Genomic DNA, 14,378 nt, shown 5'->3' on the forward strand with positions numbered 1-14,378 from the left:
GAAATGAGTAATGGCTATATTTTTACTTGCAAACAATTGTTATGCTATTTATTCATTCCTATGTCATATAATTATTGTTTAATTATAAATATTGATTTAACTATTTCAGACCTTTAGTTTTAGTCCCAATTTCATAACAATAAGAAAAACATGAAAGTCTTGCTTATCAAGCAAAATGTTACTGCATTACTAATAGCCCTCTTTTAATAACAACTGGAAACGGTAATTTCTTTGCTAAATGAGACAGTTGTTAAGTGAGATATCACATGACCACATTGGACTTAGAATGTCAATTTCCTCCACAGCTGTTAAGCAAGATGTCATGTGACTATGACTTGCAATTTTATTTCCAGGTTCTCCATTGACTCTGCTTGTTGGAAGCCAGCTGTGAAGCATACAAATGATAACTCTGGGACATGGAGACAGTCATAAATATGAAGACCCGTCATAAAGTTAGTTTTTCAGTGCTGTCATAACTGAATAGTTGCTGAAAAGGCAATTGCTAAACAAAGACTACTTGTATTACTGTAGTCCTGTTCATTTTTTAAAAAATTCATATTAAGCCTTGTTAACTAGGGAGTAAAAGGAAAATTCACTGAGGATGATAATGTGAACAATTTATTTTGAGATACTTACAAAGATCAATATAAAATATATCTGAAATGTACCAACTTGTGGGTGACCTTGGTCCATTTAAAAGGTATTACAAATGAAACTGACAAATATGAATCCAGAAAAAAAAAAAATCTATGCCAGACAGGTGTTGGCATTCCTGCTTCACTGAAAGGGTGCAGAACAATATATGGAGTCAATATTCATTTGTTATTAAGTCAAAGTAACAAATGAGATACTTTTTCATATACTACAAAGGTGATACAACATGCAGGAGTGACTCGTATTACATTGGGCATAATTCCTTTATAAAATCCACGAACTCCTTCTTTCCTGTGGAAAAGCAGAAGAGATTTCTGTAAAACTTCCAACTGGTTCATAAATTGCTTCAACAAACTCAAATGTTATTTTTATACTATTCTTACTGTATTCCTGGATTATTGTCAATTTATCCACTGCAGAAAACTGGACTGTGAATGTAAGTTGCACTAGCACTTTATGTACTGCTTCATAGCGCTTTATAGCCCCCTTTAAGTGGTTTACAAGAGGCAGCACATTGCCCCCCAACCTGGGTCATTTTATTGACCTCGGAAGGATGGAATCGGGTAGGTTCTACTTATCTTTACTACTGGTTTGCAACAGGACCGTGCGTGCTTCTGCGCATGCACAGATCACCCATGATGTCGTGGCGGGTGGGTGGAGCCTCCCGCCGGTTTTACTACCAGTTCTACAGAACTGGACTGAACTGGGAGCAACCCACCACTGGATGGAATGCTGAGTCAACCTTGAGCTGGTAAGAATCAAACTGCTGGCAGTTGGCAGAATTGGCCTGCAATTCTGCATTCTAATCACTGTACCATCACAGTTCATTACTAATTCTTTATAGGATTTTTATATTTACAAATATAGAAATGTTAAATCATAATTCCTAGATAAATTTTGATTTCAGGAAGGTAGAAATAAACATGTACTGATATCTCATTAAAAGGTATTTGCACATATTTGGATGGTGACTGGTATTGCTAGGTTCCCAATGTAAAAACTCTGTCCGTATTCATAGGCTTATATTCTAAATGTTATTATACAGAAGGAAAATAAATGGAAAAGTGAGAAAAATAAGGTCAGATATTTGGCTTTTCCTCTTTCTCTCTGTTGTAACCTGAGAAAATCTTCTCACCCTGGTTCATAGTTCTAAGGGGAATGTTCACAGCTCTGTGCTTTAATTCCAATGCAGAAATCTCCACATTTCCCTCTGAAATAAATATTTAATAATCTTAAAAAAATGAAGGTTAGGATAGAAAAAGAATCTTACTAGGTTTTCATTCCCAGGCCTACCTCCATGTCCTATGGATGACATCAAGTACTCCAGAGTATTTGTTGTGCTGATCCTGGAGACGTGCCCTCACAACCTGATACGGGTATGTTGCTGTGACTGCAAATATTTTGGATGCTGCTGCCATGGTAATATATTCTAAAGTGTTCTAAAAATGGAAAGGAACCAATATTAGTTCTCAACTCTCGCAAAATCAAAGAAATGTACCATTTTTAACTCCGCAGTGTATTCTCTTTGTCAGTCTATACAAATGTTGCTCCAAAGTCATGTTGATAGTTTACACAGCTGTGCAAAGCAGTGGCAGAGACGCTTTACAAAAGACTGATGAGGGTGAGGCACCCTTACTCAAACCTGAGGTAACTACGCCCTCTGGAAAGCTTACTGCAATTTCTCTTTCCCAAATTGCCAGTGCATGTGGTCTTTTAGGTATTTGTTTGACCATACCGAAATTTTTAAAAAGGAGAAAAACACCACATGTACAGTATCTGCAATAGCTCATGTTTAAATACGGCACTAAATACCTGGCTATGTCAAGTAATGTTGGTAACTTTCTTCATTATTTTGATAGGTAGTTCAAAAACTGACAGGCGTACATATCAATCCAAGACAATAATCCAAGGCAGCACCATCTTTCCATTATAACATAATACACTTTTTTTTAACCATGCCCCATGGATAAATCCACTATTCTTCATAACATTATACCTTCAAAATATGATTTTCAGCCTTTAATGACAGAAATGCAGCAAAATCTTGATGGAAAAAGAATGAGACTCTTGCCATGGCATCAGTTGGTATATCCAGTAATAAACAAGAAAGTCAGGATAGATAAAAATACACTGTCGTATGCAAGAGTAATTAAGATAAAATTTAGGAAGCTGTCCTTCAAAATGTTAATAATTTACCAGCCCACTTTCTTTTCTAATCCAACTAATTTGACCTACTTCAAATTGGGCACTCCTTATGCAAAACTAGTGTAAGCCTGCAATGTTTACATACCAAATCAGGCAAGGACAGAATACACCTGGCACCAATATTTCCTGACCTGGTTATATGTGACAGGTACAGGAGATCCAAGTTCTTGGAGTTTTTCTTCTTCATATCGGCAAACCTCAAGCAAGAGCCACAGTCATGAGAATCTCCCTTTTTACAAATATTTATATAGGATCCTTGTAAGCACCTGTCCAATGCTGAGGTAATTAATTATCACTTAAACAGTGTTTATCTTCTTCCATATATGGTATAAAAAATATAGTTTTTTAAAATGTCTATTATTCTCAGAGATTCTCCATAGACATTTAGATACTAAGAACTGAGGAAGCTTTCTGATGAGACGCTAAATGTCTTCAAGGAAAAACAAAGTCCAGTTGCCTTTTGAAAAAGCACCTTTGGGATGATATTTTTTTTTATTATTTATTGTAATATTAATCTGAGATAAACAGTTTGAAATGTTTACCTCTACAAATAAAGAAACAACCAACCAATGGAGCCCTCCTTTTTACAAATTCCTACATATACATTAAAATGTATAAGAAGTACATGAAATTTACTCCAGTTAATCACGTAACTGACAGCTTACCAAACTGTTGTACCATATCAAATAAATAAATCATACTATATAATTATCCTATAATAAAGTTGAACTGCCACTTTTATGTCAAATATATCCTTCAGTTCTTGAGACACACACCAAATTATTGCAGTATCAAATTAAACATGAGAAGATTGAGTTCTATGAGACATCTTAATGAACAAGAAAATGTACATGAAATATACATATACATAAGTATACATACATAAATATACATATATTGAATCAGCTTTACATACATACATACATACGCACGCACACACACACACACAGTGATGACCTGGGAAAGCCTTCCAATTAACCCCTTCATGTCTTCTGGAAAACATGTTTGACTTAAACATTTCAAGTTATGATGCTTTGTGATGCATCCTTTGAATGTGTTGCACAGCCCTAACATTTTATTTTATGTAAAGCAGATGCCTCTAATTTATAATTTATAATTACCTTACCAGTTTCACATGTGATGGTCTATTTTTATATTTATTATATCGGGATTTTAAATCTTCATAAGCCATAAACTGAAGGGCTCCATGTGAGGTTCCAAACAGACCAGGCACAAATCCCTGAAACAGTTAAATATAAAAAATGTAAAAATCACCCATCAGATCATATCAATTATACAGTTATAAGTTTAAAATCCAGCATTGCCAATACACATACAATACAGTGATGTAATGGTCAAAATTATATATTGTATAGAAAAGATTCAGTCTGCTTTATGAATTCCATAAAGGCCATACTGATGTAAGCACCAGTTTATCCTAGTCATTTTCTAAATTTAAATTTCAACCTATCTTTAATTATTTAATTTCAATCTTTCAATGATTCAATTATGTGCATTCTACAAGTATTAATAATTTTTAAAAAATAAAATGAATAAACTCTTTATTGCAATTTAGACATCCCAAATATACATGAATGAGAACTGAAGTTTAGCAACAAATCTTTTTCACCGAAACCCATGCAATAACTGTTCAGGATATTTAATAATAAAGTACTAATACTAGAACTCTTGACCAGCCTAATTAATTTACCTTATATAGTCCACGTATACCTTCATGCCTGTATATTTTAATAAGAGCATCAAACATTCCTTTGTACTGCTTCTTTGACAAGTCAGCACCAGCTTCATATTGTAACACAAGCCGAGTCTTGGTTACCCATATTGGGTTTGTAATACACAAAGTCACCACTCCTATTAAATATAATTTGAAAATCCTATCAATGGTAGCATCTTACTTTACAGAGAGCACTTCAAACATAATTTGAAAATTTCTGATTTATGCATCACATGGAGTTTATGCATTCAATTTGCAAAAACCTCAGTATCTATACTTACGTAGCAAATATTTACCAAACAGTTTTATAGAACTACAATTATAAACCTAAATCAACTTTCCTGGAAGGAAAATTCATTTAATATATGGATTTCAGTATAACTTGTATTGTAAAACTGGGAGTACATTTGTGGTGTCTTTGTATTGTGTTCAGGAAGTATGGATAAGAATTTCTAAGAAAGTGTTAGAGAAAATAATTTTTTTTAAAGATCTAATACTCAGCAAGTTGAGTATTTGTACTTTCTATAGGACAAAAATACAGTTTTAGATGTTCAAAATTATTTTCTGAACTAAATATAACTCAACAGAAACAAAGTAGAGCATACTATATAATATACTATAGGTACAAATAGCTACATTTGTATAGCTACAAATAGCTCATATATTTCTTACCAGCTTCAGCTGCTGACACTAGGTGTTCAATTGCTCCAAGGTTTTCCATCTTATTCTCTGTCTTGTGGGCTTTAATAGCATTGTAGCTAAAGAATCAAATATGAAGATTAGCAAATCCAGATTACTTGTTATACAATCATTAAAATAACCTGTTTCAGTAAAGTTGAGGCATATTGACTGTTAAGAAAAATACCAGTATATTATGGGAATATCCTAAAACACCATGCAGGCTTTTGAGTTTTTAAGAACTCTTTATCTACTTGCCTGTGCAAGTCTGGACTTGTACAGATGGCGCCTCACTTGCAAAGCTTCATTGGCTGCCAATTTAATTCTGGATCCACTTCAAGGTGCTGGTTATCACCTTTGAAGCCCTATGTTGCTTGGAGTCATGTATCTGAAGGGCTGTCCTTTACCAATACATCTATTTGACCCACCAGATTGGGAAGGCAGGGTATGTTATGGGTTCCTTCTATCAAGAATGTCTACCTATGGGGCTAAGAAAAGAGCCTATTCCATTGTGGCTCCCTCCCTGTGGAAGGTCATCCCTGCAGAGGTAAGACCAGCTTCCTGTCCCCCCTCATACTGTTTCAAAAGGGCTTTGTCAGTGGACCTGGGGATCCCAGGTTGATATGGAGCCCATCAAGTGGATGTTGTTGCCAGGGGGAAGGGGGAGTTTACTGGGTTTTCTAATTGGGAATGTATTCTTGTAGGCTGTCCAAGTCACCATCTATTGGGTTGCTGTATAAATTTAATACAAAATCAGGTAAGATTTAAATAACCCTAATTTTTGCTTATTTACCATCTTGCTGATTAGCAATTTTGGGAATTTGAATGTTTGCATGCCATTGTATGATCCCAGGTTTGTGTATATTGATCTTATAGGACTGGAAATCAGAATATAAACTCACCAAACAGAGTCTTAAATTAAATGGCCATTTCACACATGCCCGGTTACTGTGAATAGCTTTTTTAAACTGACCCTATGCCCTTTGATAAAAAGCTTTTCATATTTTGCTGTGTTTGATGGACAATAAGATATAGCCTGCTCTCACTTACATGGGATTCTCAATATATTTGTGCCAAAGTAGGAGGTTTGGAAATGGTATTGAAAGTGACAATCCAAAGCCCAACAGATGAGGATATTTGACAATCTTTAATTATATTCAGTGGCCAATAAATGGGAAGGCAGTTTACACAACTGATGCTTCTCTTCATTTCTTCCCTGTTGAAGTTCCTGGTATAAGCTATAAATATTTCCAGGTGATCAAGACACAATCCTAAACAGCAGTGCTGTGTTATATACAGATAGGAGCTGTGCAGTGTTTCAGATTTGGTTCTAAAAAATGTTTTGGAGAGAACATGGATGCAAACATAGCACTGTTTTCAATTCTAAAATGCAGCTTTATCTTTTCCTAGAAAAATATTTCAAAGAGTTGCAGAGAGGTGCTATGTTAGTACCCCCACATGTTCCAAAGCACCCTTTTGGGAGCTCAGTCCAAAATGATACATAGCTCTAATACAGATGTGATGCAAAGAGAGAAATTATCTGAAATCATGGACAGGAGCTTGCAACATCCCTCACTACCTGCTTCTGCTCTCCCATGCAGTCTTGTATGATCTTGTATGATCAGTCTTGAGAGTGTGGTGGCACAGCAACTCCCGCAGTACCTGGATGAAACTGTCTATCTAGATCCGTTCCAGTCCGGCTTCAGGCCTGGTTACAGCACTGAAACGGCATTGGTCGCATTGGTTGATGATCTCTGGAGAGCTTGTGATAGGGGCTGCTCCTCTATCTGGTTCTATTAGATATCTCAGCGGCTTTTGATACTATCGACCATGGTATCTTGCTGCGCCGACTGGAGGGGCTGGGAGTGGGAGGCACTGTTCTACAGTGGTTCTCCTCCTATCTCTCCAACCGGTCGCAGTCTGTGTTGGCAGGAGGGCAGAGGTCGACTTCAAGACACCTTACTTGTGGGGTGCCGCAGGGGTCGGTCCTTTCACCTCTTCTGTTCAACATTTATGTGAAGCCGCTGGGTGAGATCATCCGTGGTTTTGGGGTGCAGTGCCATCTTTACGCTGAGGATACTCAGCTGTACATCTCCACCCCAGAGATGCCCTTGCAGTGATGTCCCAGTGCCTCGAAGTTGTGCGGATCTGGATGGGGAGAAGCAGGCTCTGACTCAACCCTTCCAAGACCGAGTGGCTGTAGATGCCGGCGTTCCGATATAGCCAGCTGATACCATTGTTGACTATTGGGGGCGAGACATTGGCCCCCACGGAGGGGGCTCGCAACTTAGGTGTCCTCCTGGACACGCGGCTGTCTTTAGAAGAACATATGACGGCTGTGGCCAGGAGAGCTTTCTATCAGGTTCGCCTGATTCGCCAGTTGCGACCCTTTCTGGATCGGGACTCCTTATGCACAGTCACTCACGCCCTCGTCACTTCTCGACTGGACTACTGTAATGCTCTCTACATGGGGCTCCCCTTGAGGTGCACGCGGAGGCTCCAACTGGTCCAGAATGCGGCTGCGTGGGTGATATTAGGAGCGACATGGCGCTCACATGTAACACCTCTCCTACGCAAGCTGCACTGGCTCCCAGTGGCCTTCTGAGTGCACTTCAAGGTGTTGGTTCTTACCTTTAAAGTGCTCCATGGCTTAGGACCTGGGTACCTACAAGACCACCTTCTGCAACCTATAATCTCCCACCAACCAGTACGCTCCCACAGAGTGGGCCTCCTCAGGGTACCATCACTAAAGCAATGTCGACTGGTGGTTCCCAGGGGGAGAGCCTTCTCTGTGGGGGCACCTACCCTTTGAAACAGGATACCCCCAGGGATAAGAATAATCCCAGATCTTCGTACTTTCTGTTGGGCACTTAAGACCTTCCTCTTTCACCAAGACGGGCTGGCATAATTAATTTTTTTCTTTCCTTTTCCTAATTGTGTAAATTTTATTCTGAAGATCCTACCTTAACTGATAAGCCAAATTGACTTAATTATTATTTATTGCTTCTATTCACATTTTATATATATGTTTATTTTGACTGTTCACCGCCCTGAGTCCTTCGGGAGAAAATTAAATAAATAAATAAATAAATGATAGAAACGATAATCTTAGATAAGACTCCAGAGAAGATCTTGGGGAGTACATGAGGCTATGGGGAGGAGGAAAGGAAAAGAAAAATCAGTCGCACAAGTTGCCTTTCAACCACTGGGCAATGATTCCTGACAGCTACTTTAGTGAGAGAAATTTAAAAGCCCCCAATTGTATGAAAATTACTGAATGATCTAGAGCAGTGTTACCAAGATTGAGAAATATTGGTCTAGCATTATCAGAGTTCATAAGAGTAAGGTAAGCTTTTGATATTGTCTGGGAAAGAATAATCCACAGCAGTGAGACCAAGTATAGGCCACTGACAAGTATTAGATTAGTGCTGTAAAATCTTCTAATTAAAGCCTAGAACATATTTAATCTGTGGGGGAAGTGAAAAAAAATGGGGAAAAAAGTTTTGAGATTAACTGGGAGACATTTAAACAGCTTCAACTTACAAGAAAAAATACAGACCCCAAGAGGCACCCGCACCCCAAACATTTGGAGTCACTCCTTGGTACAGACCACGTAATCCTTCTTGTTTCCAGACGGTTGACAAACAATGCAAGATACCATTGTATTTTGGTCTCAGCTCCAAGCCATCACTCACTATACAAAAGAATTGGAAATCAGTTTGAAAACTGTATGCTCTTGAATCAATGATCAATGTGACTCTCTAAGACAGGGGTGTCAAACTCGCGGCCCGCGGGCTGGATGCATCACATGCTGGCTCTGTCCCCACCCAGTTTAACGAAGGGGAAAAAAGTCCCGATACTTCATGTGACACCGCCATGACACCGTGAGTTTGACACCCCTGCTCTAAGACAACCACAGTATGTTTTTTCCCCTCCTGGTGAAAACAAAACTCCAATTTTATGTGTCTCCATAAATTACACTAACAGCATCTCATCCTGATTCCCTAATAGTTAGCAATGTCCACAGCATCTCTTCCACAGGCAGAAAAAGCAGCTGATGTATCATCCATTCCTACATCTCTAAATTCATTTAACAGAGAAACATCCAGGTAATAAAGAATTTCTTGGAACAGCATTTTTTATGCAGAAAATTCAGTATCTGGACTCAAGTTAAAAGATTATCTTAAATAGCTGCCTAGTGTGCTAAAGTGGAATAATAAAACTAAATGAACCAAAGATCAGATTCAGTATTTGGTGACATACATAGCAATAGCATTTAGCCTTATATACCGCTTCACAGTCCGTTATAGCCCTCTCTAAGTGGTTACAGAGTCAGCATATTGTCCTCAACAATCTGGGTCCTCATTTTACCCACCTGGGAAGGATGGAAGGCTGAGTCAACCTTGAGCCTGGGGAGATTTGAACTGCCAAACTGCAGGCAGCAGAAGTAGTCTGCAGTACTGCACTCTAACCACTGCACCACCCAGGCTCATACATACATTAATGGAGAAGATAGAAGTACAATTGGGGCAGTGATGACCTGTCATATCAAAGTGCTGTCAATTTCTAGTAAAGAGGATGCATAGTGTGAGTAGTTCTTTCCTTTATATGTTGTCCTTCCAAGTACATGTAGTCCTCGACTTACAACAGTTCATTTAATGGCCATTCAAAGTTACAACGGCACTGAGAAAAGTGAGTTATGACCATTTTTCACACTTAAGACCATTGCAGAATACTCATCGTCATGTGATTTATATTGGGATGCTTGACATTTATGACAGTTGCAGTGTCCCAGGGTCATGCAATCACCTTTTCCCAACCTTCTGACAAGCAAAGTCAATGAGGAAGACAGCTTCACTTAACAACCATGTTATGAACTTAACTGCAGGGATTCCCTTAATAACTGTGACAAGAAAGGTCATAAAATAGGGCAAAACTTAACCAATTTCTCACTTAGCAACATAAATTTTGAGCTCAATTGTGGTCCTAAGTTGAGGACTACCTGTAGCATCAGGAAGGAGATATAGAAGCATAGCCAGCTGCATGAACAGTTTTTATCTGTGGGCTGCCAGACTCCTGAATGAGAAATAACATCATAACTACGTAGTATGATGGACATGTAGGTCCGGCACAATGTGTAACATGTTCATACTGGTGCAATAGGACTGGATGTTTTGTTAATATGATTTAATGGGTTAGGGATTTTCTGTCTTCACTGTGAGTTGTATTGTATTGGGGGGGGTGCACTGAGGGAGCTCCACCAATCTCATTCAACATATGTTGTGCAGTGACAATCAAAGTTATTATTATCAATTCAACAAAGAATGTTCTTTCTGCGCCAACTCAGGAAGCTCAAACTGCCCAAACTACAGAGGAATTATTGAGTCTGCACCTCTATAACTGTCTGGTTTGGTTCTGCAACCCAACAAGAAAAAACCAGATTTCAATGGATAATTAGAACTGCAGAAAAAACAATTGCTACCAACCTGCCTTCCATTGAGGACCTGTATACTGCACGAGTCAAAAAGAGGGCTGTGAAAATATTTACAGACCCCTCACATCCTGGACATAAACTGTTTCAACTCCTACCCTCAAAACAATGCAATAGGGCACTGCACACCAGAACAACTAGACACAAGGACAGTTTTTTCCCCGAACACCATCACTCTGCTAAACAAATCATTCCCTCAACACTGTCAAACTATTTACTAAGTCTGCACTACTATTAATCTTCTCATCGTTCCCACCACCCATCTCCTCCCACTTATGACTGTATGACTGTAACTTTGTTGCTTGTATCCTTACGATTTATATTGATATTGATTCTTGATTGCTTATTGTACCCTCTGACTATCAAGTGTTGCAATTTATGGTTCTTGATGAACGTATCTTTTCTTTTATGTACACCAAGAGCGTATGCACCAAAGACAAATTCCTTGTGTGTCCAATCACACTTGGCCAATAAAGTATTCTACTCTACTCTACTCTACTCTACTCTACTCTACTCTACTCTACTCTACTCTACTCTACTCTACTCTACTCTACTCTACTCTACTCTACTCTACTCTACTCTACTCTACTCTACTCTACTCTACTCTACTCTACATACTTTCCACCCCCACCTTCCCCCCAGCAACGACCCTGCTGCGCCCATTTAACGCCCGCTTCTTTGGCAGGAGGGAAGGGAAGGGGAGAGGAGCTCACCTGCGAAGCGGATCTTGACCAAGTCCAGCGGGTGCAGGACCAACGTGGAGACAACGCCGCCGCTCACCCCGGCCAGCAGGTTTTCGTAGCGCACGTGCCTGAACAAAGACTTTGCCGCCGGGGCCGAGTTAGCCGAGGGGGAAGCAGCAGAGCCCGCCAGCTTACTCGGGACGCCTGGCACAGCGGTGGAATTCATGAAAGGGGAAAGAAGCAAAGGCAGCCGACAGGACGGAGGAAAACAAAGAAAAAAGACCCCGCACGAGACCCGTAGACACTATATTTCCCTTCCGCTTCCTTCTTATAGGCAGCAACCCGCAGTCGCTCACAGTTGATCCTCCAATCACCCGGCACCATTCACAGCCGGGCCCTCCGCGAGGGCGGGACTAGGAGTCACGTGAGCGCGCGGGGCGGCCGGCTTCTTTTCGCTTTACTACACAGAACTCTTTTTGCTTAAGGTTCTCTCGGGCCTCGGCCTGAGGTAGCGCCTCGATCCGGAAGTCCTTCCGGGAGTTTTTTTTCCTTTTCCACACGTGGTGGTGGTGGTGGGGTCTTCGGAAGGCGAATTGACTCCCCCCCCCCGAGGGCGGAAAATGAGGGTGAAGGTTCTGAGCAGGAACCCGGACGACTATGTGCGCGAAACCAAGCAGGACATTCAGCGGGGTGAGCGCGAGAAGAGAAGGGGGGGGGAGCGGGATGAGGGAGGGTCGTTGCCTAGGAAACCGGCAAGGGCGCCTCAGTCCAAGCAGTGTGTGTGGGGCGGGGGGGGCGCGCTCCTAAATGGCTACAGTTTAATCCAGGGGTCTCCCACCTTGGCAAGTTTAAGACTTGTGGACTTCAACTCCCAGAGTTCTGGGAGTTGAAGTCCACAAGTCTTAAACTTGCCAAGGTGGGAGACCCCTGGATTAATCGGAATTATGAAGTGACCTGTTGCTTTCGTTACGAACTTTCTCGCTTGGCTCAGTTCCCCTCAGGCTGAGGAAAAAATTGTTTTTTCCTACCTGGAGAATTAACAGGTTGGATTTAGCTTTCCGCCTGAACGGCTCTCTACTAGGTCCCGTTTTTAGATAGTGAGGTGCCATCGATGGAGTTCACCTCTTGGGGGTTTGGGTGGGTGTCGCCATTATTAGGATTTGAAAGATGGTGTATGTAAATTGATTGTAATGGTTAAGGTATATAAGGCTAGAGAGTGGGAGTTCTGGTGCTGCCTCAAGTGCAAAGCCAGCTGGGTGGCTTTGAGCCAGTCATCTCTCAGCCCTAAAAAGGAGGCAGTGGCAAACCACTTTTTTGGGGGAAAAAAATCTTGTCTACAAAACTTCAGGGACTTGTCCAGGCAGTCTCCGTAAATCGGACTCCAAATCGGACTCCCCATTAAACCATTGAGAAATTGATTGTAAATCTAAGGTGGGGAAAAATTATTTTCCAGGATAATCTTGGGTTACTCACCGAAAAAGAAAAAAAAAGGCAATCTTCATGGATGGCAATATGTTTACACATGTGTTATTTGCTTTATTTCCAGTTCCACGAAATTACGATCCTGCGTTACACCCATTTGAAATTCCACGGGAATACACAAGGGCGCTAAATGCAACTAAATTAGATCGTATATTTGCGAAACCTTTTCTTGCATCGTTAGATGGTCATCGGGATGGAGTTAATTGCATGGCTAAACATCCAGAGAGCTTGTCTACAGTTCTGTCTGGAGCATGTGATGGAGAGGTAAATATTACTTTGATATAACTGAAACATATGTTTTCTTAGAGATTGTTAAGTGTAATTATGAAAACTTTTCATGGATTTTGCTAACTCTTCTCCTGTGGCATAGACTATAGATTTGCTTTAAAACCTAACATTCAGGAGTCTATAGTTTATGGCTGCCATTACTTTTGTTCTTGTTTTTTCATTAATGTTGTTCTTTCCTAAGATATAGGTGTTTGAGGAAAAAAATACAACAGGAAATGTGTGACCTCTAGAAATAATTTCAAGTTATAATAAAAGGGATTTGATAGCTAATTTTATTTAGTTTTCTAGCCAGCATGGGAAGTGTATAGAGATTAAAGGCAATATTATCTGAACAGTTCCCATGCCTTTCCCTGCTTATATCCCAAAATATGTACAATGTTTAGTTCTAAATTGGATTTGTTTCTATTTCAACTGATGGAAATAAGACATTAATTGTTGGAAAATTATCAAGTTTCAGCCTTGGGTTTCTGACTTGCATCAATTTAAAGTCTTATTATGAAATTTATGGAAAAATTAAACTGTCAAATGAAAGCCTGTCAATTTAATCATTAGAAAAATATCTTGATACTCTTCCGCTTTGTTTTTTTATTTTTGCTCAACTCTCAGAATGATAGTTTGCTTCTGTTGTAACATGCTGGTATATATTTAAATATTTCCTGTTTCTAAATTTCACATGAAGATGAACAGTTGTATATTTAATACTTCATTATGAATTATTATGATATAAGCATGTTGTTGATTTATAAGGTTAGAATCTGGAACTTGATGAAGCGTGTATGCATCCGTACATTGCAAGCACATGAAGGCTTTGTAAGAGGAATGTGTACCCGTTTTTGTGGCACCTCTTTCTTCACTGTGAGTAATTTTGGAAATTAAGGAGTGATATTTAATGCTTATTGTTGCTTTTTGATACTTTTTGTGCTGCATTTTGTTTAGCTTATAGTTTATACATTGTAGCACTTTTAGTCTATTCTTGTTTCTTATTATAGTTTATTTTTTGTGATGTTTCAATATAAACTCTTCTTCCTGGAAGTATAAAGCAAATTGTGAGATAAACTTACCCTTTTGTGGCAGAACCTGTTCATTTCTTTGAAGTTCCAAAATTAGCAAAAAACAGCTAAATAGCTAGATTTCTCTTTGAAGATAATAGGTAGCTGGAATG

General features: G+C 39.5%; 2 protein-coding genes across 3 annotated transcripts in view; one reads left to right on the forward strand and one right to left on the reverse strand.

Annotated features, from left to right (window-relative positions):
• Window positions 1-11,858, reverse strand: SLC25A32 (solute carrier family 25 member 32). 2 transcript variants are annotated; one of them, XM_087890823.1, is made up of 8 exons: window positions 11,477-11,840; window positions 8,816-8,966; window positions 5,267-5,352; window positions 4,571-4,731; window positions 3,986-4,099; window positions 1,948-2,093; window positions 1,790-1,864; window positions 819-945 (listed from the first exon to the last, which is right to left on the reverse strand). In XM_087890823.1, exons 1-7 carry the CDS (start codon window positions 11,670-11,672, stop codon window positions 1,804-1,806), a joined length of 915 nt encoding a protein of 304 aa, XP_087746949.1. In that variant the 5' UTR covers window positions 11,673-11,840; the 3' UTR covers window positions 819-945; window positions 1,790-1,803. The 2 variants fall into 2 exon arrangements, with proteins under 2 accessions (XP_034278041.1, XP_087746949.1); XM_034422150.3 differs by lacking the exon at window positions 1,790-1,864 and having other exon boundaries at window positions 1-945; window positions 11,477-11,858.
• The window catches only part of DCAF13 (DDB1 and CUL4 associated factor 13), a 20,378-nt gene continuing 17,832 nt past the window's right edge, over window positions 11,833-14,378 (forward strand). The window contains exons 1-3 of the mRNA XM_060681874.2: window positions 11,833-12,136; window positions 12,993-13,192; window positions 13,964-14,071. Coding sequence (XP_060537857.2) covers window positions 12,067-12,136; window positions 12,993-13,192; window positions 13,964-14,071 — 378 coding nt within the window. The 5' untranslated portion in view covers window positions 11,833-12,066. The remainder of the gene's footprint in view (window positions 12,137-12,992; window positions 13,193-13,963; window positions 14,072-14,378) is intronic.

This window comes from Pantherophis guttatus, chromosome 3 (genome assembly GCF_059756535.1).
Source record: "Pantherophis guttatus breed Tessera chromosome 3, ASM5975653v1, whole genome shotgun sequence".
Lineage (NCBI taxonomy): Eukaryota > Metazoa > Chordata > Lepidosauria > Squamata > Colubridae > Pantherophis > Pantherophis guttatus.

Excerpts from the sequence above, each read along its gene's own strand:
- SLC25A32 (XM_034422150.3), bottom strand. The coding sequence starts at position 11,672 with ATGAATTCCACCGCTGTGCCAGGCGTCCCGAGTAAGCTGGCGGGCTCT. Across the intron at positions 5,353-8,815 it reads TGGGGTCTGTATTTTTTCTT|CTACAATGCTATTAAAGCCC; the intron begins GTAAGTTGAAGC and ends TTGATTCTTTAG. Across the intron at positions 4,100-4,570 it reads GTATACGTGGACTATATAAG|GGATTTGTGCCTGGTCTGTT; the intron begins GTAAATTAATTA and ends TAACTGTTTCAG.